This window comes from Hippocampus bargibanti, linkage group LG10 (genome assembly GCF_051943395.1).
Source record: "Hippocampus bargibanti isolate YZ-2025 linkage group LG10, ASM5194339v1, whole genome shotgun sequence".
NCBI classification, from domain to species: domain Eukaryota; kingdom Metazoa; phylum Chordata; class Actinopteri; order Syngnathiformes; family Syngnathidae; genus Hippocampus; species Hippocampus bargibanti.
In genome coordinates, this window is record NC_142743.1 from 4,746,325 (window position 1) to 4,769,335 (window position 23,011).

At 43.6% G+C, this 23,011-nt stretch overlaps 1 protein-coding gene and 1 long non-coding RNA gene across 3 annotated transcripts in view; both read left to right on the forward strand.

Moving 5' to 3' along the window:
* Positions 1-4,623: 4,623 nt before the first annotated feature.
* LOC148892190 (uncharacterized) lies at positions 4,624-5,955 on the forward strand. The gene is made up of 3 exons (XR_016116125.1): positions 4,624-4,916; positions 5,375-5,450; positions 5,535-5,955. It is a non-coding gene; the product is annotated as an uncharacterized LOC148892190 (long non-coding RNA).
* A 6,024-nt stretch (positions 5,956-11,979) lies between these two features.
* LOC148892191 (uncharacterized) overlaps positions 11,980-23,011 on the forward strand; it is a 44,007-nt gene continuing 32,975 nt past the window's right edge. Inside the window, exon 1 of one of the 2 annotated variants that reach the window (XM_089005663.1) lies at positions 11,980-12,232. In XM_089005663.1, coding sequence (XP_088861789.1) covers positions 12,183-12,232 — 50 coding nt within the window. In that variant the 5' untranslated portion in view covers positions 11,980-12,182. The remainder of the gene's footprint in view (positions 12,233-23,011) is intronic. The other variant, XM_089005661.1, reaches the window with a different exon arrangement.

Consider the following 23,011-nt stretch of genomic DNA (forward strand, 5'->3'; position numbering starts at 1 on the left):
CCTTTTTTCATTTAGAGTGAAAGCGTGTGTTGAGGTCAGCAGGCATTTTTGAAAACCCCACCCGAGATATTGATTACAAAGGACAGTAAGAACAAAGTATGATTCTGTTGCACAATGGTTTGCAGTTGCGTAGATAAGTCAACCTGTCAGCCTTGAACAGTGCATGCAGAAAGAGTGCTGGAAAGAAAAAAAATGAATGAATGAGCTGTTTTACATTACCGAGAAGTTTTTGTCGCTTGCTTGACATTTATCTTGCATGGCTATGTTGCAATCTCTATTCCATCTAACACAAAAAAAGATGCACAATATTTAACAATGCTACATGATTAGCCTCATCTGTTGGGTTAGTGTGTTTGTTTGTTTGTTTGCTTACTTGTTTGCTTGCTTGTTTGTTTGGTGTATAAACAGATAGTGATTGGAAAAGAAATAAGGAAAATACATGAGCTATTCGATTTATTGGCTTGTATCTGATCTATGCAGCGATTTTGTGTTTTACTTTTAAATCTATTTGTTGAACACTGCAATTGGTTCACACATTTTCTTCCCAACATAGAGGCCAACATGATTTTCAGGAATTGGCTGTAAAAACAAAGAGAAAAATCTCAAATCTCGAGGACAAATGCTTTTCAGTTACCAAATCAATTTGAGATATGTAAGTGTGTGGCGCACACAACAACCACTGATGACAATGCAGCGAAAAATGCAACTTCTAAAGTTGACATTTTGCAGATTGAATTCTATCTAAATTGTGGCAACAAATTCCAATCAACAAACAAGGAATAATTGCAGAATTGGGCGACTAAATTGCAAGGGGGGATTCTGTCAGGACTGACAGTAGACCCGTTTTGCCCAAAATTATTTTAAATCATGGATTATCTCAAGCGTCGGCAGGAGGGAATGGTGTCTCTGGTTGAGAAACATTATACAACCTATGATTTTGACTTGTATTGAGGAATGAAATGAAATACTCTGTTTTTCAACGATGGTTTATACAAGATACATTTTGATTTCACCTAATGGTTTTACTTGAGGCCTTTTCAAAATGGTTAGAAATGTTCCCAGCGAGTAACCCGATCAATTAACTGTAGCTCAAGAATTATGCTAAGATATGATATTGCGGTGTGGTGTTCCAGAAAATACATTGGATGACAATGGAACACATTTTGTCAACAGGATAATTGATGGATTGGATGAATGTTTCATATTGATGAGAGACACCATTGTTCCTGCTATCAACAATCTGCAAAATCGGCGAGGATTATAAATTCTTTGGTTTAAATTCAGTTCAAGAGATGCATGGATGACACACACAGGCAATGGAAACTATGATTCGGTTTTGTTATTTCATACACTAAATTTATCAGTGTTGCATCGGTTTCTCCTTTTCAAATGTTATTTTGGGGGTTTATACATTAGTTACTAGGAATGTCAAATGGGTATGTCAACATGCTAGAATATTGAAGGGTGTGTGCCCTCTTTTGCTGTTATACATTCAAACTAACATATGGAAAACTGCCGTGATCTTATATTTCTGGTAATAGTGTTCTCATTTAGCGCATGTGAGAGGGGGTGACTTTTGAAGTGAAATTTAGACTTACTCATTAATCTCGACCAGAGGTGTCAATCTCATTTTTGTCACAGTCTGCTTTTCGGAATGCATCTTCCCTTGGTAGACCTAATTTAATATATAATATAATATCACGTAAACAATGTTGAACCATCAAATTCCAATCACTGATATGACCTATCACAGTGTGTCGGATTTGTTTCCAACTGAGTGATAACAGGGAGAATTATCACAAATCTCCACATGATTGATGATACATGGAAATTGGACAATCCGATACTAATTTTACACTGGATCAGATTCTCTGACGCGTGTGATTTGCTTTTGCGGGCCACGTGAAATTATGTGGTGGACCAGAACTGGCCCAGAGACTTTGAGTTTGACACCTATAATGTAGCCACAAGGGGGCACAAGCCAGTGTCTTATTGTGCCGGTCGCAAGCCTGGATAAATACAGAGGGTTGTGTCAAGAAGGGCATCCGACGTAAAAAAAATTGCCAAAACAAATATGCGAATCAAACCTATGAATCCCATACCGGATCGTCGAGGCCCGGGTTAACAACGGCCGCCATTGGTACTGTTGACCTTCAGGGTGCCAGTGGAAAATGGACTACTGTTGGTCGAAGAAGGAGAGGAGGGAGGTGTGCCCGGAGGAAAAGCGAGAGATGGAACGCCAAGAGTATAGAACTAAGAGTAGGAACTTTGAATGTAGGAACAATGACAGGTAAAGGTAGAGAGCTGGTTGACATGATGCAGAGAAGGAAGGTAGACATACTGTGTGTCCAGGAGACCAGGTGGAAAGGGAGCAAGGCTAGAAGCTTAGGGTCAGGGTTTAAGTTGTTCTATCATGGTGAAGACAGAAAGAGAAATGGAGTTGGGGTTATCTTAAAAGAGGAGTTTGTTATGAATGTCTTAGAAGTAAAAAGAGTATCAGATAGAATGATGAGTCTGAAGCTAGAAATTGAAGGTGTGATGTTCAATGTTGTTTGTGGGTATGCCCCACAAGTAGGATGTGAGCTGACGGAGAAGGAGGAATTTTGGTTGGACTTTGATGAAGTCATACAGAACATCCCGAGAAGTGAGAGGGTTGTAATTGGTGGAGACTTCAATGGACATGTTGGCGCAGGAAACAAAGATGATGAGGAGGTGATGGGCAGGTTTGGACTCCAGATGAGGAACGCTGAAGGACAGATGGTGGTTGACTTTGCTAAGAGAATGGAAATGGCTATTGTGAATACTTTTTTTCAGAAGAGACAGGAACATAGGGTGACCTATAAGAGTGGAGGCAGAAGTACACAGGTAGACTACATTTTGTGTCAACGGCACCATCTAAAGGAAATCAGTGACTGCAAAGTAGTGGTTCGTGAGAGTGTAGCCAGACAGCATAGGTTGGTGGTGTGTAGGATGACGCTGGCAGTGAGGAAGATGAAGGAACCAAAGGCTGAAGTGAGGACAAAATGGTGGATGTTGAAAAAGGAAGAGTGTTGCATGATATTTAGGAAGGAGGTAAGACAAGCACTGGGTGGGCAAGAGGTCCATCCAGATGACTGGCAAACTGCAGTGAACATACATGGATGTGGTCAAAGAGGACATGATGGTCGCTGGTGTGAGAGAAGAGGATGCACAAAACCGGGATAGATGGAGGACACTGATTCGCTGTGGCGACCCCTGAGGGGAAAAGCCGAAAGGAAAAGAAGAAGAAGACCTATGATCTTGGCGGCCCAGTTTTAAATCGAAAAATAAGCACGGCACCACATGTTCTTTACACTTTTGCCCATGAAATACTGTTGCTGCACTGGACTCGATTTTGTTATTGTTTATTCATTTCTTTGATGTTAGTTTTCAACAATGGATGTTCAAATCATTTTACCTCGTTATTGTGTTCCTGGGTTGATGTTGCTGAACTGAATTTTTTAGTTTATCTGAGTCTCGCTTCAGAATGCTGGAATGGTTCAAATGGTGCACAAATTTGGATTACTGTGTGTGTAAAAAAAACAACTGTATTGTATTTGGGTTGAGGATGTTTTCAAATTGTCATCTTTGTTTGGTGTTTTATTGTGTTTATGATGTTTTTTGTGTACGGTCTGGCACGATATTGATGTATTTATTCATCATAAGTTCCATCCATCCATTTTCCGTACCGCTTATTCTTCATTAGGGTCGCGGGGGCTGCTGGAGCCTATCTCAGCTGTCTTTGGGCACGAGGCGGGGGAAACCCTGAATTGTTTGCCAGCCAATCTCAGTCACCATAAGTTAGGCTGTTTATTTCTTTTGTTCTTTAGTGTTGATGACGTTTTGATGTGATGTGTCATGCGCAAGATTACTTCTGACAATTTTATTGGCAGATAAGGATTTTATTTTGGTATTATTTTTATTTTTAAAGGGGGAGTTATCATGTAATAAGAGTTAGAATGATATAGAAAATAATTGAAAGCTTTCCGATGACTATGCTTCCGTTCACAGCAGAGGATACACATGCGCTATTGTCAATGACGGAGAAAGGGCTTCTCCGTTACCGACATGGCACTTCCCTGTGAGTTTGAGATTCCACCAACATCGGTGCATTTGGAGTTCCTCGTGGTGTACCAGATGAGTATGAATTGGTTAACCAGATTGCTGCACGTTAGGGATCAATTTTTATTCAAACAAAGGTTGATTTCACGGTATACGGGCAGAATAACCCCGGTGTGTCAACCTGGGACCAGGTGGTAAACCTAAGGTCCTGAGAAAAGACAAAAAACAACCGCCCCAGTTAAAGTCTTGGATGACAAATAAACAGAGCAGAGTAGACGTGTACGGCTGGTAGTTTCTTCAATTTATTCATAGTAACGCACCACATTTGAACTGACGAGCCTGTGGTGTTTATTTTCCGGTCCCATAATAGTAAAATTACCAGCAAAAAGCTCCAAGTAGGCGATCGACGTGTGCATTCAATGACAGGGGGTGTGGAATGTAGCGCCGGCTGGAGCGCTGTTCGGTCGTGTGCTTCCGCCGAAGATCACTCCGCCAGATCCGAAGGTCGTGTGCTTGATGGACCAGCCATGGTGGGTACGTATTATGAAAATAATGGTTATTATAAGGCTTAATTTTCATACATTTGACGTTCGTATGATGAAAAGTTCGTATTATAAGGCGTTCGTAAGTTGAGGTCTCACTGTATTACGAGGAAGGACCTAGTGTGTCAATGCTGTAGTCACTCCACAGGAAAGGAATATTTTGGAAAGTCCGTTTGGGGCTCTTGCTGCCTTTGCAAGCTAGCAAAGATGCTCGTTTGTGGTCGTGCTTGTGACTGAGGACATCATCCACCGCTCGAGCCAAGGACTTCTCCTGATGTTACGTGCTCTTCTGTGGTAAGTAGGAATATTTCTTAAACGTCTCTTGTTTGTTGAAAGACACAGCAGTGTTATTAAGAGAATTGTACCGCGCAGGTTTGTTTGGGCGGTGGTGGAGTAATATCTATCACGGGGTGTTGCAAGTTATGTTTGTGTCGGCGAAGGTCAGAGAATAATAGTCAAATGGATGTTAAATTCAGTTTTATATGAACTTCAAAAGTAATTAGGGTCACCCGAAATCCACCACACAGAGGCTGCAATGCCAGCAGGTTGGTGCTTTGAGTTAACTTTGTTTGCAAACGGCAGCACAAGAAGTCATGCTCATTCACCGTGCAACAGTTGTGCTGCAGTTTTAAGAAGGCACTAAGTAAATATAATGCCAGCCAAATAAAGTAACTATGTACAATTCGTGTAGTTTTAAATGGTCATTCATGTGTAAACATAAACCTTTTTAAATGTATTTTTGGCACATTAAGGAGACTGAGAGAGCTGCTGGAGGCCAAGTCATCAAAGTGCAAACACCTGACTGGCTTGATGTCATCATTTAATCTGGTAAATTACATCATTTATTACATTTAAAAAGTAAACATGGATGAAAGTCTCATCTCATTTTCCGTACCGCTTATTCCTCATTAGGGTCGCGGGGGTTGCTGGAGCCTATCTCAGCTGTCTTCGGGCATGAGGCGGGGGACACCCTGAATTGGTTGCCAGCCAATCGCAGGGCACACAAAGACATACAACAGTCACTCTCACACTCACACCTAGGGACAATTAGGAGTGGTCAATCTGCCTGCCATGCATGTTTTTGGAGTGTGGGAGGAAACCGGAGGACCCGGAGAAAACCCACGCGGGTCCGGGGAGAACATGCAAACTCCACACAGGGAGGCCGGACCGGGACGCGAACCGGCGACGTCTGCACTGTGAAGCCGGTGTGCTCACCACTCGACTACCGGGCCGCCACTGGATCAAAGTGTTTTATTAAATTAAATGATTACATTTGTTGTCTGTTTTTTTCTATTCAACCTTTTCGCCCCAGGGTGGAAATTGAGTAACACCACTATTATCTAAGGTATGTTTACATTTTTATTAATGCTACATGATTAATTACCCGATGCATATTAAAAATAATACATGTAGGTACTTTTTTATATTGAACAGAATTTTGCCTAAACGTAATTCTCCATAGGGCATGTACTGGTTTGAGATGCTGAAGACAAGTACTGAAATGTTAAGCTCCTGTTGCTTTCCCCAAATTAAAACTTGGCTTTTATCTCCTCTTGCTTATGATAAAGGAACAGCATGATATACACGAGAAACGGTCTGGCCCTTCGTGCTCTCCCTTCATACCTATGAGAAGATGACTCAGAGTTATTCAAGACATGCAATGTATGTATTGCCTGACTTAACACAAATGTCTATTGATATTAAAAAACAAAAAACAACAAATCGGTGTCGAATGAGATTAAAATAATATACAGTCTCTTCTAAAAAAAATCAGTCACAGTAAAAATTCAACAGCAGCGTGCTCTCTCACTCACACCCACGCACACACAGTAACAAAGGTTGCACAAATGTACAGTAAGACGGCTTCAGAAGAGAAAAAAAATGCATATTGAATATATCCTATACATGTTGTTTATCTTTTTTTTGAGCAAACCAAATCTAACTTCTTAAATATCATATTGATCATCTATTCGGCCTGGCCAGTTGGTGCTGAGGCATCACTTCCTTTTTGCAAGGCCAAGCTTTTAAGAAATCTGTGACACATGTGTGCCTCTTGTTGAATGTACAAAGTAGTTGAGTTAAAAAAAATATTGAGGAAGAAAGTATGTCTTTGTCTCATATTATTTGTCAAACCGATGCCAGAAAGCCTGTTAACTTGGGTCGTGTTGCGCAAAGACAAGAAAATGTAAACTCGTGGCGTCACCGGTGCGCACCGCGTTTTTGATATCTTTCAAGCCCTTTGATTTCCTTGATGTGCGTCTCAGCCTGACGCATGTCACACACTTGAAAATGGTATAAAAGTAGTGGTCGCGGGACAATCAGACTGATCTCGGACTCAGACTCAAAGAGACTTGCAAAGACCCGCACAGGCATGCCCGGCTCACACCGGGCGTCGGACGGACATCACTGCACGACTTGCTCGACTCCACGCCACGATCAAGCTCTGCGTGACAACGAACCTACTAACAAATAAAGAGAAATATCAAACTCTTTATTGGCGAGCCAGCCAAGAGGATTTTTTCTGCATCCTCCTCAGCCCAATCAACTCTCCAAATGGAAAGAACCAGATTTCCCAGCCGCCCGTGAACCCGGCATCTTCACAGCAAGAACCCTCGAGCTGAGCTCCCAATGGGCCGCCACCACCCGTGGGCGCCCCGACCCCACCGTGAAACTTGCCGCACCCTGATGGCCAACACCGTCCAATTCACCTGGCGACTCTGCAACTAGCTGCTTCGTTTATGTCCACGATCGGACATCGTATATGTCCATGATCGGACATCGTCGGACATCGCTTATGTCCACGATCGGACTTCGGGAAGACGCTTGATGGCCGACTCGGCCGCCGACGTCAGCATGCTTCCTCAGCGTCCTGCAGAGCGCCCTGGCAGCGCGATCAACGCCACCGTCGCCGATGACCGGCCTGTCCGTTCCCGGCAGCATAACCAACCTCACCCTCCTTAGTACTCACACTCCCTCATCGATTCCCTTACTCGACCGACCACAGGTGAATGACTCCGCAGTGAGAAGACCTTCCGGAATCGACTCGACGGCCGCGAGGAAAGTTTCCATTGATCGACTCAAACAACGACTTCAGGCACCACCGAAACTTCCTGGGCAACCTCCCCACCGACGCCTGCCATGCCCGGTGATCGACCGTCATCGTGCCTACCTCTCCGTGTCGCAGAATGACTTTTGTTTTTATTTCTTTTTCCTTCATCGCTTTCACCGACTTCGGATTCAGGAGGGGAGCCATGTGGCGTCACCGGTGCGGCTCGCATTTTTGATATCTTTCAAGCCCTTTCAATTTCCTTGATGTGCGTCTCAGCCTGACGCATGTCACACGCTTGAAAATGGTATAAAAGTAGCGGTCGCAGAACAATCAGACTGACCTACGCCGGGCGTCGGACGGACATCACAGCACGGCTTGCTCGACTCCACGCCAAGATCAAGCTCTGCGTGACAACCTACTTACAAATAAAGAGAAACATCAAACTCTTTAAACTCATCTTTATTTCTGCATGTAATTCCAGTGCATAACCCCAAATCCAGCTTCTCGATTCATCTCTGCAACCTTTTATTTTATTCTGTATGTGTATGTTTGTCTGTATTTAGCAGTGGGGAGATGATCCAGTCATTGAGAACACTCCTGTCGCACTTCTCTCTGGCAGATGACAAACAACCTCATATGTATTGCATTTAGATTGTCCAAAGAAACTAATCCACACATTCAACTTTGTTCAGAAAATACTGCTGTGTCTTGATGATAACAGAACACTCAAACCACGCCTGCTAAGTTTGAAAAATGCATTGTTCCGCAATACGTCTGTGTAAGCTCTCAGTCGTACAGGAGAAATGATAGACTGTCTCCAAAAGTTAGAGAAAGGAAAACATATAGATAAACAGATGTATTTTAGATTATACCCGGGAGAGGCCACGCCATGTATCTATGGCCTGCCAAAACTGCATAAAGAAGGGTTCCCCCTCAGACCCATTGTTTGTAGCATTGACTCCTCTACATACAATGTAGCCAAATATTTAAAAACTATCTTAGCTCCGTTGGTTGGTAACACAGAGTATCACGTAGAAAACACCACAGGGTTTGTAGAGAGGATCACAGACCTCATATTGGAACCTGAGGAAACTTTGGCATCATATGATTTGACTTATCTCTTTACATCTGTCCCAAACCCAGCAGCAGTCTCAATGGTGAGGACGAGACTGCTGGCGGACGTTTCTCTGCATGAAAGAACACAACTTAAAGCGGATCACATCTGCAAATTATTGGAAATACTACATATTTTCAATTTCGGGATAAATTTTATAAACAAATTCATGGTTGTGCTATGGGCTCACCAGTTTCACCCATAGTGGCTAATTTGTACATGGAAGAGATGGATAAACAGGCCCTCACATCCTTCACGGGGACAAAACCTAGACACTGGTTTAGATATCTGGACGATACTTTTGTCATAATTAAAAAACAAGAAATTCAATGCTTTACAGATCACCTCAACTCAGTAGACATCAACATTAAATTTACTCGTGAGGACATTAAAGAGAACCAACTAGCCTTCTTGGATTGTAAAGTAATTATAAAAGAGGACAGAGCGCTAAAAACAGAAGTCTTTAGGAAGGCGACGCACACTGACCAATACTTACTGTTTGACTCTAACCACCCTTTACAACACAAATTAGGAGTTATCAGAACCTTCCAGCATAGGGCTAAACTAATACCTAGCATTGAAGGTAGAGAAAAGGACTCATATCAAGGACTCATATCAGGCGAGCACTCACTAACTGTGGGTACCCTCAGTGGTCATTCAACAAATGTCAGAAAGAAAGAATAGGGAATGAACCCAATAATTCTCAAGATACAAAAAGGAGAGGAGTAACAGTACCTTACATTGCAGGAGTTTCTGAAAAATTACAGAGTCCTTTGGCAACACAAAATTCCTACTTATTTCAAACCGATAAACACGTTAAGGCAAAAATTAGTGCATCCAAAAGATAGGCTACGAAATGAAAAACAAAGTAATGCAGTTTATTCCATACATTGTAAGAATAAAAATTGTAAAGAGCAGTACATTGGGGAGACTCAACAAATTCTCAAAAACAGACTTTATCAACATTGCAGGGATAATACAAGTGCGCCTCAATCGGCAGTACATTTGCACCTAAAAGCTAGCAACCACTCATTTTACGACAATGAGGTTAAAATCTTAGCGAAAGAACACAGATGGTTTGAAAGGGGGGTAAAAGAAGCGATTCAAAAACAACAAAATCCTTCATTAAACCGGTCTGGTGGGGTGAGGTTCAATTTGGATCGTTCATACAATAGCCTGCTTAGGCAAAACAGGTTAGGCAACATTCGTAATGCTGATGAGGTGATACCGGTGGGAGTGGGGGAAATGGGCCAGTCGTTAGTCAGGAATGTAGAAACAATCAGTGAGGCCACAGTCAGTGGTCCTCTGCTCCCCGCAACCTGAGAGTAGGGACCTATGATAGCTGTGTCCGGCGCCGCCATGGCTGGACATTGGGGATATATAAATGCCGATACGACCAGTCAGACTTTAGTTCGCTGACGAAGCCTCTTGGATAGGAGGCGAAACGTCCGAAACCTTCAAATTTGTACAGATGACGGCTGAAGAAACCTTCTCATCGATTGTTCCGCAATATTGAAGGCATTAGTGCCTACAATATTAGTGCCTACAATATTGAGGAACAAAGCAACAAGTCATTTCAGAGCTTTCCTCTGCTTTGTATACCTCAACATTGATGTACTGTTTGTGAATGATGTGTAATAATTTGAAAATGTCTTTTTTTCATTTCATGAATAATTTGTTTGTTTTTAGTAATTTTGACCTTGATTTGCACCTTCTAGCGAGTACATTGAAATGTATTCTCTTGTATTTAATCAAGTATATGCTTATCAGATAATATTTTTTAAACAACAGAGTATAATTTGTTGTTTGTTCTGTTTTGTTTGGTTGCGTTTATTTCACCTCTTCATCACAATGTTGTGTTAATGACTAAAAAGAACTGTTCAGTGGTTTGTATTGGATTTGCCAATATTAGTCTCGCAATGGAGAAATTTACATTTCACAGCAGCAAAGTGATAAAAGGAATGAAAGTAGAAAAACAAAATACAGTTTATTTGTTGTTTTGTTATGTGGACATTCTGTGCATTTTGGTACTGTTATAATTAACGTTTTATGAAAAAAACGTGAACTAAAAAAGACACGTGAGATGTGTTTTTGTTTTTAGACATAGAAGGCAAATGTAAGTACAGTATACATTTGTATGAGTTTCATAAATGTTTTTTTCATGTGTGAAATTGGGTTCCCACGGGACAAAACCTTTGCACACCATGTCCCCACCAATTAGCAAAAACGTGTATGCGTGTGTGTGTGTGTGCGTGTTGTGGCTCTCACTGAAAAACATTTCTAATTATTTCACTTTTATGGCTCTCTTAGTCAAAAAGGTTCCCGACCCCTGTTCTAATGGCTTCCCCAAATTCATAACGGCCCTCGAGAGGAAACGGGAATTACAATATTACCCCCACCCCTCCCCCGCGGCAAAACATGACATTGACAACCCTGAACTACAGGCTCAAAAAGAAAAAACAAAGAAAAAAATGGACAAAGAAGAATGAAACAATGTCTAAGGTGTGTACACAATGAATTCTTCTGTCAACTGTATTTTCTTACAAAATGAATGAAATGTAAAGCATGGAGTACATGATATCAATTATGATCCAATTTTTACTATATTTAGCGCCCACGGAAGAACCAAATTGCCAATTTCAGGGGGGAAAAAAAGCTGTATTAATAAAAAAGCGTGTGTTCGGTGTGCTCTAATCCCAGCTGCCTTCTTCACCCCCATCAGGCAAATGTCTTTCAGAAAGCAAATGGCCCCGTTTTGATCTTTTATAGGTTTTTTTCTTAACCGAATTAGGAGTGAGACCATTTTTGTTTTGCTTTTACGATGTGTGTGTCGAATGGGATTGGCAAACACACACATGAATCTTCTGAAGCATATTTTATTGGATGAGCAGTTTTGTCCTGTCCTAGCATGCTTTGAATCCTAGCGTGCATGCGCGTGTGCATGTGTGTGCGCAAACTAAACATGGCACAAGTGCACATTTGTAATTGTGCGAATACGTTTTGTGTAATTTCCTGTACTTACTCGACTCGTCACTTAATCATGTTAATTAAAAGACAAATGAGGTGGATGGAGTTACCTCAAGATGAGGGGGGGGAGGGAGGGAGAGAAGCGGGAGGTGGGCCGAGGGGAGAGAAAGTGAGGGAAAAGTCGTCCAAGATGGGAGGGATGACTCCACGTGTAATAATTAGGGCGGAATTTTGCTTGCCTCCCTGCCGTTGTCGTTTTCCGCCACCCAGAAAAAAAGACGTGCATGCCGTCTCTGCTCGCTTGGAAATTTATCCCTTGAATTGATTGAAGCCTTCATTCTTGATTGATTAGGAGGAGCAGCAGCAGCAGGAGGGAAGGAAAAGGAGGCCGAGAAGACGTCGGACGAGACAGGATGTGCAGGAAGGATGGATGGACGCTGCTCCTCCTCTTGGCCGTTGGGCTTCACAGCTCCATAGCGGGTAAGCCAAAGGCTTCTTTGTCAAAACAAACCTTTTTTTTATTGTGTTGGATAAAATGGACATAAGGGTAGCAAATTGGCAAAGAAAATTAAATCACGTCTGCAGTACTTCAACAAGTGCATTTTTGAATTAAGGAACCAAGCGCTTGCGTGAAGGATATTGATTGCTACGAAGTTTACCGTCAAACCAATTATGCTTTCAACAAGCAAATTGCATCAATTTTGCCTTTTTTTCCCAGAGAAAAAAAATATACATGTGAATATAAAGTTGGACTCCAAATTGCTTCGGACGTTTGCATCACAGTTCTGAGGTTTCCGGCTTTCTCCTGTTTTAAAAAATGAGGACTACGATTAAAGGTTTTCAAGCCCTCTGACTTTCGCTGTCCTCTACGGACTGCCTGTCATCACCTCCCCCCCATCATCCCTAAGCGACACCTTGTTAAAATACTCCTAACCGCCATCTTGTGTGCAAACACTCATTATGGCGTTCTAAGTACATGGCCAAATGTCATTGTCTTGTTTTCGTCGAATTTAAACAGCAAAAAAAAAAAAGTCACTTGTTGAAAGGTGTGGCTTAACAAACGCAAGAAAAATAATGCCCCTTGTTGCGAGGCAGATTTCATGTGATTCCACAAAAATTGCCTGAAACATGGAGCAAAAAAATTTCTCTTGCTGTCAGACAGAAATCTTGATGTTTAAAACATTTAGCTCCGGCTTCGGGCAAATGTGGGCGTGAAATGTGTCAACCTGGATTTCACAATTTAACCAAATGAAAGAAATTCCACTTGTTGCTAGGCAGAGTTCATGTGATACAACAAAAACTGCCTTAAAGGACAACCGACATCTCCGGACAAGGTGTGTCCATAATTTGTAAAATGGCTTCAAATGACTTCTACTGAGCGTATTTTACAAATATTCCAACGCATATATAGCTATATTGTACGTTTTAAGACTCGCGCTGAATATTCAGGAAGTCTTGTTTTTGAGTTGGTGACGAATCCGTACGTGACGTCACTAAAGGACCGCCCCTGACCGTAATAAAGACGCATTGTAGCAGTCCTTCCATCACGTCAATGTATTTTGCTGTACTTGTTTGGTCTGGGGACCTCGTGTTGCACCCAAAAGCCGCCAGAAGGCCAGAAGAGGGCGTCCAAGCTCCATATAAGGAATTTATCAGCTTGTGGAAACGGAGGTGGCTACAGGAGGTCGCCATTTTGTGCCTCTTTTTTTGGGTGAAAGATTTCCCCCAAATGTTGCCTCAAAATGGCACAAATAAATTCTTTCTTTAAACTGAAGAGGAAAGCATACATGTTTGCAATTGATTAAATAATTTATTCCGTGCCATTTTGAGGCAACATTGGGGTGGGGGAAGGGGGAATGTCTCACGCAAAAAGAGGCAGAAAATGACCACCGAGCTCCTGTGATGAATGAATCAGCCCGTTTCCACAGGCTGATAAATTGCTTAAATAGAGCTTGGACGCCCTCTTCTGGCTCTTTCTGGTCCAACACGAGGTTTTCAGACCAAAAAAGCATTGACGTGATGGAAGGACTGCTACAATGTGTCCTTTTCTTCGGTCAGGGGCATTCCTTCAGTGACGTCACGTACGGACTCGTCACCAACAAGACTTTCGGAATATTCAGCACAAGTCTTAAAACGTAAAATATAGCTATATGCTTTGGAATCTTTGTAAAATACGCTCAGTAGAAGTCATTTGAAGCCATTTTACAAATTATGGACACAACTTGTCCGGAGACGTCGGTTGTCCTTTAAACGTGGAGCGGAAAAAAAAAATCACACTTGCCGCCGGACCGAAATCTGAAAGTTTAAAACATTTGACTCGGCTTTCGGCTAATGTGACGGTGAAATAGGTTAACCTGGATTTCACAATTGAACCAAATGAAAGAAATTCCACTTGTTGCTTGGCAGATTTCATGTGATTCAACAAAGCGTGGAGCGAAAAAAAAAATCACACTTGCTGCGGGACAGAAATTTGGCTATTGGCTGGGGGGGTAAATGGGTCAACCTGGATGTCACTATTATACCCAATGAAAGAAATTCCACTTGTTGAGCAGAGTTCATCACAATGATGTCCACTATAAGCCAATGACAAACAGTGCAATAAGATAAGTTCATGGCGCAATCACACTCTCCCGATGGGAAATGACCACTCGGAAGCTAGCTTCAGTTATAATCGAAGAATTAGAGTAAATGTGGAGAAAATGATTTTCGATAATACATTTAAGAATCACATCAAAGTCATTTGACGGTTCATGAGGCAGAGCGGCCACGGCAACAATTTGAAAAGAAAGGTCAAAGACATGAACCATGATCGGTGATTTTATTTGATTCATTTACATGTATCTTATGATCCAAATGATGGCTCTTATTATTGTGCGGAGATGTTGACTCGCTGCACATTGAGTCGACACGTGTCATCGATGTGTTTGGACTTGTTCTTCCATACCTGCTCTCGCTTTGCGCCTGCTGCATTTTTCAACTCTGTGCCTAACTGCGTGAAAGCCGCTCATTTTTTTTAATGCATGCTTATGTTATAGTACTAGATTTACTTTTCGAGCCACTGTTGCCTTAATTTTAGTTAACCGGTCAAGCGTTTGGTGTTTGAAGTAATTCCCAAAGACATCGGCTTTCGGTTCACTTTCATTCCCTCGTAGTAAAATGCAAATATGAGCCCTGAATTTCTTCTTTCAAAATTGGCGGGGTTCAAACTTTGGTAGGATAGGAAGTAAGTAGTGAGCTTTTCACTTGGATGACTGGAATTCCACCTGTCAATCATTCCTGGAAAGATGAACATACTTGGGTGCACGACGTTGTGCGTTGTAAATAATACAAAGAGTCAAGTCTGACCTGGGGTCTTTGCGTTGCTCACTTGTAGCTTCGAGCGTGACCACCATTCCCCAAACACATCCATCAATATGCTTTGATCATTCTCACTATATTTTTCTTGATATATGCACATTCATATTCTAGCTATGTTATATCAATCATATGATATAGGAATCTCAATTCATGTTCCTGTTGTCAAAAACAGAGCTAACCAGGAATCCGAATTAATTAATTTTCTCATGTAGGGTTTTATTCCTGACCAATGTGATCATGGCAGTATATTTTGCTGGCCAAAAATGTCTAAAATGGCTGTCGACATCTCGCGGGCACAGGTGCATGCAAGATTTTCATGAATTAATTTCATAAATGCAGCAATCAGGAAACGTTTTGGAACATGCTGGAAAATGTGATGCGCGGAGGAATGTGCACTTCGCTCTTTGTTCACGACGAGACCCGTGGAAAAAAATAAAAAGAGAAAAAAATAGGAAGAATGTGAGAGCCCCGCTGACTCTCAACGGGATGACTTTGAAATGCCTTTGACACCCCAGCGAGGCCCGCGATCAAGTATGTGCGTGTTGTGTGTTTTGTAAGGCAGCAGGAGAGATTTTGACATTGTTTTAGGTCAAATAGGAAATAAAACACACATGGCCTCCCTATTTTATTGTTTGACTTCAAGTTATGCTTTCCCTTTCTTCTTGGTTTTGGGTAGATGTAACCTTTTTTCCTGCATTAAAACAATTTAAAAAATTGTAGAGGGGAAATAAAATCCCCCTCCCAAAAAAAGGAAAAAAAAAATTCTATATACATATATATATATATATTAGAGACGATCAAAGACCTCATATTGGCACCTGAGGCAACTTTGGCATCATACGATTTGACTTCTCTCTTTACATCTGTCCCAACCCCAGCAGCAGTCTCAGTGGTGAGGACGAGACTGCTGGCGGATGTTTCTCTGCATGAAAGAACCAAACTTAAACCGGATCACATCTGCCAACTATTGGAAATCTGCCTTAATACTACGTATTTTCAATTTCGGGAGAAATTTTATAAACAAATTCATGGTTGTGCTATGGGCTCACCAGTTTCACCCATAGTGGCTAATCTTTACATGGAAGAGATGGAGAAACAGGCCCTCACATCCTTCCCGGGGACAAAACCTAGATACAGGTTTAGATACGTGGACGATACTTTTGTCATAATTAAAAAACAAGAAATTCAATCCTTCACAGATCACCTAAACTCTGTAGACATCAACATTAAATTTACTCGTGAGGACATTAAAGAGAACCAACTCGCCTTCTTGGACTGTAAAGTAATTATAAAAGAGGACAGAGCGCTAAAGTGTTTAGGAAGGCTACGCACACTGACCAATACTTACTTTTTGACTCTAACCACCCTTTACAACACAAACTAGGAGTTATCAGACCCTCCAGCATAGGGCTAAACTAATACCAACTAGCATTAGTACAGCACAGTAGAGAAAAGGAGTCAAAACATATCAGGAGAGCACTCACTAACTGTGGGTACCCTCAGTGGTCATTTAACAAATGTCAGAAAGAAAGAATAGGGAATGAAACCAATAATTCTCAAGATACAAAAAGGAGAGGAGTAGCAGTACCTTACATACCTTACATACAGGAGTTTCTGAAAAACTAGACGGCACGAGCCCCAGATATCGTCCACACCTACTGGCTAAAGAAACTCACAACACTCCACGAGCGCCTCGCAGCACAAATGAACCAGTTGCTGATGGATGGGACTCACCCAGGATGGCTAACTGAAGGGCGAACAATCCTGATCATGAGGGATTCCACAAAGGATGCAGTTCCTTCCAACTATCGGCCAATAACTCATCTCTCCACAACATGGAAGCTCATGTTAGGCATCATTGCGGCTAAGATAAGTGGACACGTGTATCAATACATGAGCAAAGCACAGAAAGGCATTGGTAGAGATACTAGAGGTGCCAAACATCAGCTGCTGGTTGACAAAAAAAGTCGCACAAGACTGCAGGTCCTGACATACCAACCTGTGCACAGCCTGGATTGATTACAAGAAAGCCTTGATACCACACACATGGATCACTGAATGCTTCGAGTTGTATAAGGTCAACAGGACCTTCATTGCAAACTCGATGAGGCTGGGGAAAACCACACTTGGAGCCAATGGTAAGCCACTAACGCGAGTGTCCATCAAATGTGGCATATACCCAGGTGATGCACTCTCCCCACATCTGTTCTGCATAGGACTGAGCCCTCAGCCAAATAATCGCCAAGACAGGCTATGGATACTGCCTCAGAAATTGAGCTACAATCAGTCACCTGCTCTACATGGATGACATAAAGCTGTATGCTCATTGCGAAAGGGACATAGACTCCCTGATCCACACAACCAGGATCGGCAGCAGTGACATCGGGATGTAATTCGTGCTTGAGAAATGTAGTTGGATGGTGACTAAGACGGGCAAGGTCGTCCACACTGAAGGGGTCTGACTTCCTGAAGAAAGAATAGCAGACATTAAAAACAGCTACAAGTACCTCGTTATACTACAGGCCAATGGCAACCTCGAACTAGCAACAAGGAAAGCGGCCACGACCAAATACTTCCAGTGGGTGACGCAAGTCCTAAGAAGCCAGCTCAATGGCAAGAACTAGACCTGGGCAATAAACAGCTATGCCCTGCCAGTGATCAGATACCCTGCAGGAATAATAAGGTAGCCAAAGGAAGAGATTCAGACCACGGAAGTTAAGACCTGAAAACCCCTCATCATGAATGGAGGATTCCATCCCAAATCCAGCACCCTGAGACTGTACACAAGCCGTAAGGAAGGAGGCCGCGAACTAGTGAGTGTGAGAGCCACTGTCCATGATGAAAAATCCAAGCTCCATGAATACATCAAAGAGAAGGCTCCAACGGATGATGTACTCAGAGAATGTTTCAGACAATGGGGAACAGAGGATTAGGTGCTGGAAGAGGGACAATCATGGGATGAAAAGCCCCTACACGGGATGTACCACCGAACCATAACAGAAGTGGCTGATCTCAAGAAGTCCTATCAGTGGCTAGAGAGGGCTGGCCTAAAGGACAGCGCAGAGGCACTCATCCTGGCTGCTCAAGAGCAGGCCCTGAACACCAGAGCCATAGAGGCAGGGATATACCACACCAGGCAAGACCCAAGGTGTAGGTTGTGCAAAGAGGCACTTGAGACAATCCAACACATAACTGCAGGGTGTAAGATGCTGGCAGAGAAAGCCTACATGGAGCGCCATAACCAGGTGGCTGGCATAGTCTGCCGAAACATCTGTGCGGAGTATGGACTGGAAACCCCAAGGTCAAAATGGGAAATACATCCAAAGGTAGTAGAGAATGACTGAGCAAAGATCCTGTGGGACTTCCAGATACAGACTGACAAGATGGTAATGGCCAACCAACCAGATATTGTGGTCATATTTAAAGGGCAATAGAAAGCCGTTGTCATGGTCCCGAGTGATGGGAACATCAGAAAGAAGGAACATGAGAAAATCGAGAAATACCAAGGGCTCAGAGAGGAGCTGGAGAGAGCCTGGAAGGTAAAAGTGACAGTCGTGCCTGTGGTGGTCGGAGCACTCGGGGCAGTGACCCCCGAACTCGACGAGTGGTTGCAACAGATCACGGAAACAACATCGCATATCTCGTTCCAGAAAAGCCCAGCACGGATACTGCACAGAACCCTCAAGCTTCCTAGCCCACAAGCTAAAATGGGGGACAGACACCACCCATGAGGGGTGAGACGAGGATTTTCTCTCTCTCTCTCTCTCTCTCTCTCTCTCTCTCTCTCTCTCTCTCTCTCTCTCTCTCTCTCTCTCTCTCTCTCTCTCTCTTTATATATACAGTAAAGTATCGTTATATCGATATCGGATATATCGATAGTCCCGGTTATATCGATACTATTTCTATGCACGCACAGAGAAAATTACATGCAAACAGGGTCGGATATATCGATAGTCCCGGTTATATCGATATTTTTTCGGACTCCCTTGAATTTCGATATAACAAGACTTTACTGTATATATATATATATATATATATATATATATATATATATATATATATATATAAATTGTATGTATAAAAATTAAATATATACATTTTATTTGTGTTTACGTGTAAGAATATATTTTAAAAATTAGTTATTGTGATTATGAAAAAAGACACCCTCCCCTCTTCTGACGCCCCCCTTCCCACACACACACCGTCCGATAAGTTGTTGACTGACTGTTGAGTGAGATTGACGTGGGATCACAGTCTTGGTGTGGACACGTGTGGCAATTGACATGTGTGGCTCTCGTAGGCTCTCATCAGACTGACTTGCAACAGCGCAAGCTCCTTTGTTCTATAGCCAGGCATCACTAATAGAACATGCAAATACGATTTGCTCATATCATTACACACCCAACATCCGCCATATTGACGCTCTTCACACTTTCAAATCCCACCTCAAAAGCCATCTGTTTAAAATTGCATTCACAGTTTAGTTTAATCAGCTCCTTTATTATTTATTATTTTATTTATCGTTTTATTGTTCTGGTGTTTACTGTTCTTTTAAATGTTAAGTGTCCTTGGGTGAGTTGAAAGGGGCTTGTAAATGAAATGTATTATTATTATTGTTATTAAGTTTAGCCAGCTTCGGCAGTTAATACAACACCCGTTGTTTTGTTGAATAAAATTCGCATTCGGACATTTACATCAATGGCAATGCCAGCTGCAGTTACGCAGATGTGAAAGTGGAACGCAAAGCTGAACACAAAGCGCTAACTTAGACAAATGCTGCCCCATCATGGAAGGGAAAAACATTGCCAGAGGTCTGACCAGCGCTTTATCGGCACCCCCCGCCCCCGTACAAATTCGGGAATGACGCTTCATGTCATGCTTTTCAATTCCCGAATAAATTTGGGAATGGCAGTGAATAGTCACCAAAGATATTTAAATGAAAAACGGGTCAATAAAATGTGGTTTGAGTTCACAAAAAAAAATGTCAAAGGACAAAAAGGTCAAAGTCAGCTTTATTGTCAAATATGCTAATATGCATGACATACAGCACAGATGAAATTAATGTCCTCTCGGACCCAGCGTGCAAGACATGCAAGGCACTTATAACGTGGCTAAAAAAGACATACAATTGACAACAGACAATACATGTAATTTCTGTATGTAAAGTGAGGTAGTGTCGTATGGAAAGTGAGGCAGTGACGTATGTAAAGTGAGGTAGTGACATATGTAAAGTGAGGAAGTGACGTATATAAAGTGACGTAATGTAGTAATGCAAAAACGAACAACAAGAAAGGGTTGAAGTGAGGTCTTGCAGAAAAAAATGAGAAAGAAGAAAAAAATAGAATTCAGGATGATCATACAGCATGTAGCGTGTACTCAGAGTTCGGTGAGTGTGGCAGTGGGAAGGGGCAGGCTGGGCAGGGCTGGGAGGGAGTTGAGTCTCCGGACTGCCTGGTGGCAGAAACTGTCCTTGAGCCTGCTGGTCTTGGCTCGGAGACTCCGCAGTCTCCGACCCGATGGCAGCAGGCTGAAGAGGCTGTGGGAGGGATGTGTGGGATCGGCAGCGATCCGGATGGCTCTGCGGGTGAGGCGGGTGTTGTAGATGTCCTGAAGGGGGGGGAGAGAGACACCGATGATCTTCTCAGCTGTCCTCACGATGCGCTGCAGAGTCTTACGGCAGGACACGGTGCAGGCGCCGTACCACACGGTGATACAGCTGGTCAGGATGCTCTCTATGGTACCGCGGTAGAAGGAGGTCGTGATGGGGGTCGGGGCTCCAACTCTTTTGAGCTTGCGGAGGAAGTACAGGCGCTGGTGGGATCTCTTGGCCATTGTTCGAAGGTCCCCCACTTTCCGTTTCTCATGTACCGTTCATATTTTTCACGACTTCAAAGACAATTTCGAGTTTTGTTGAAGTTGTCAAAGTCAAAAAAAAGTCAAAGTCAGTCAGCTTTATTGTCAAATATGCTAATATGCATGACATACAGCACAGATGAAATTAATGTCCTCTCGGACCCAGCGTGCAAGACATGCAAGGCACTTATAACGTGGCTAAAAAAGACATACAATTGACAACAGACAATACATGTAATTTCTGTATGTAAAGTGAGGTAGTGTCGTATGGAAAGTGAGGTAGTGACGTATGTAAAGTGAGGTAGTGACATATGTAAAGTGAGGAAGTGACGTACATAAAGTGACGTAATGTCGTAATTGCAAAAACAAACAACTAGAAAGGGTTGAAGTGAGGTCTTGTCTAATGAGAAATAACAAAAAATAGAGTTCAGGATGATCGTACAGCATGTAGCGTGTACTCAGAGTTCGGTGAGTGTGGCAGTGGGAAGGGGCAGGCTGGGCAGGGCTGGGAGGGAGTTGAGTCTCCGGACTGCCTGGTGGCAGAAACTGTCCTTGAGCCTGCTGGTCTTGGCTCGGAGACTCCGCAGTCTCCGACCCGATGGCAGCAGGCTGAAGAGGCTGTGGGAGGGGTGGGTGGGATCGCCAGCGATCCGGATGGCTCTGCGGGTGAGGCGGGTGTTGTAGATGTCCTGAAGGGGGGGGAGAGAGACACCGATGATCTTCTCAGCTCTCCTCATGATGCGCTGCAGAGTCTTACGGCAGGACACGGTGCAGGCGCCGTACCACACGGTGATACAGCTGGTCAGGATGCTCTCTATGGTACCGCGGTAGAAGGAGGTCGTGATGGGGGTCGGGGCTCCAACTCTTTTGAGCTTGCGGAGGAAGTACAGGCGTTGGTGGGATCTCTTGGCCATTGATGCCGTGTTGTGGCTCCAGGACAGGTCTTCGGATATGTGCACTCCCAGGAACTTGGTGCTGCTCACTCTCTCCACTGCAGCACCGTCGATGGTTAGTGGAGCATGCTGGGGGTGCACTCTCCTGAAGTCCACAACAATCTCCTTCGTCTTCTCCACATTCAGACGGAGATTGTTGTCCTTGCACCACGTGGCCAGGCGGCTGACCTCGTCCCTGTAGGCTGTCTCCTCGTCGTTGTTGATGAGGCCCACCACAGTTGTGTCATCCGCAAACTTTATGAAGAGGTTGGAGCTGGGTGATGATGGTGAGCAGTCGTGCGTGAGCAGAGTGAAGAGGAGGGGGCTCAGCACACACCCCTGGGGGGCCCCTGTGTTCAGCGTGATGGTGCTGGAAGTGTTGTCGCCAACTCTGACTGCCTGTGGTCTCCCCGTCAGGAAGTCCAGCAGCCAGTTGCACAGGGAGGTGCTGATCCCCAGTTTGCTCAGTTTATCGGTGAGTTGTTGGGGGATGATTGTGTTGAATGCTGAGCTGAAGTCGATGAACAGCATTCTGACGTAGGAGTCTCTGGTCTCCAGGTGGGTGAGCGCTGTGTGGAGAGCAGTGGAGATGGCATCATCGGTCGAGCGGTTGGGCCGATATGCAAATTGGAAGGGGTCATGGGTGGGGGGGAGGGCAGCCTTGATGTGGTTCATAACTAGCCGCTCGAAGCACTTCATGAGGATGGGAGTGAGTGCGACCGGGCAGTAGTCATTGTGGCAGGTGGGGGACGACTTCTTCGGGACCGGGATAATGGTGGTGGCTTTGAGGCACGTGGGCACAACAGCCTGGCTCAGAGAGGTGTTGAAGATGTCCGTGAAGACATCTGTGAGCTCCACAGCGCAGTCTCTCAGAACACGGCCAGGAATGCCGTCGGGACCCGGGGCTTTTCGTGCGTTGGTCCCTCTGAGGGATCGCCTCACGCTGTCCTGGGACAGTGTCAGCACCTGTTCGCCGGGAGGTGGTGGGGTCTTCTGTGCTAGAGTGCTGTTGTCTGCCTCGAAGCGGGCGAAGAAGTCGTTCAGCTGGTTCAGCAGAGTGGTGGAGTTCTCGCAGGTCTGTGGAGTGGGCTTGTAGTCTGTGATGGTATGTATCCCA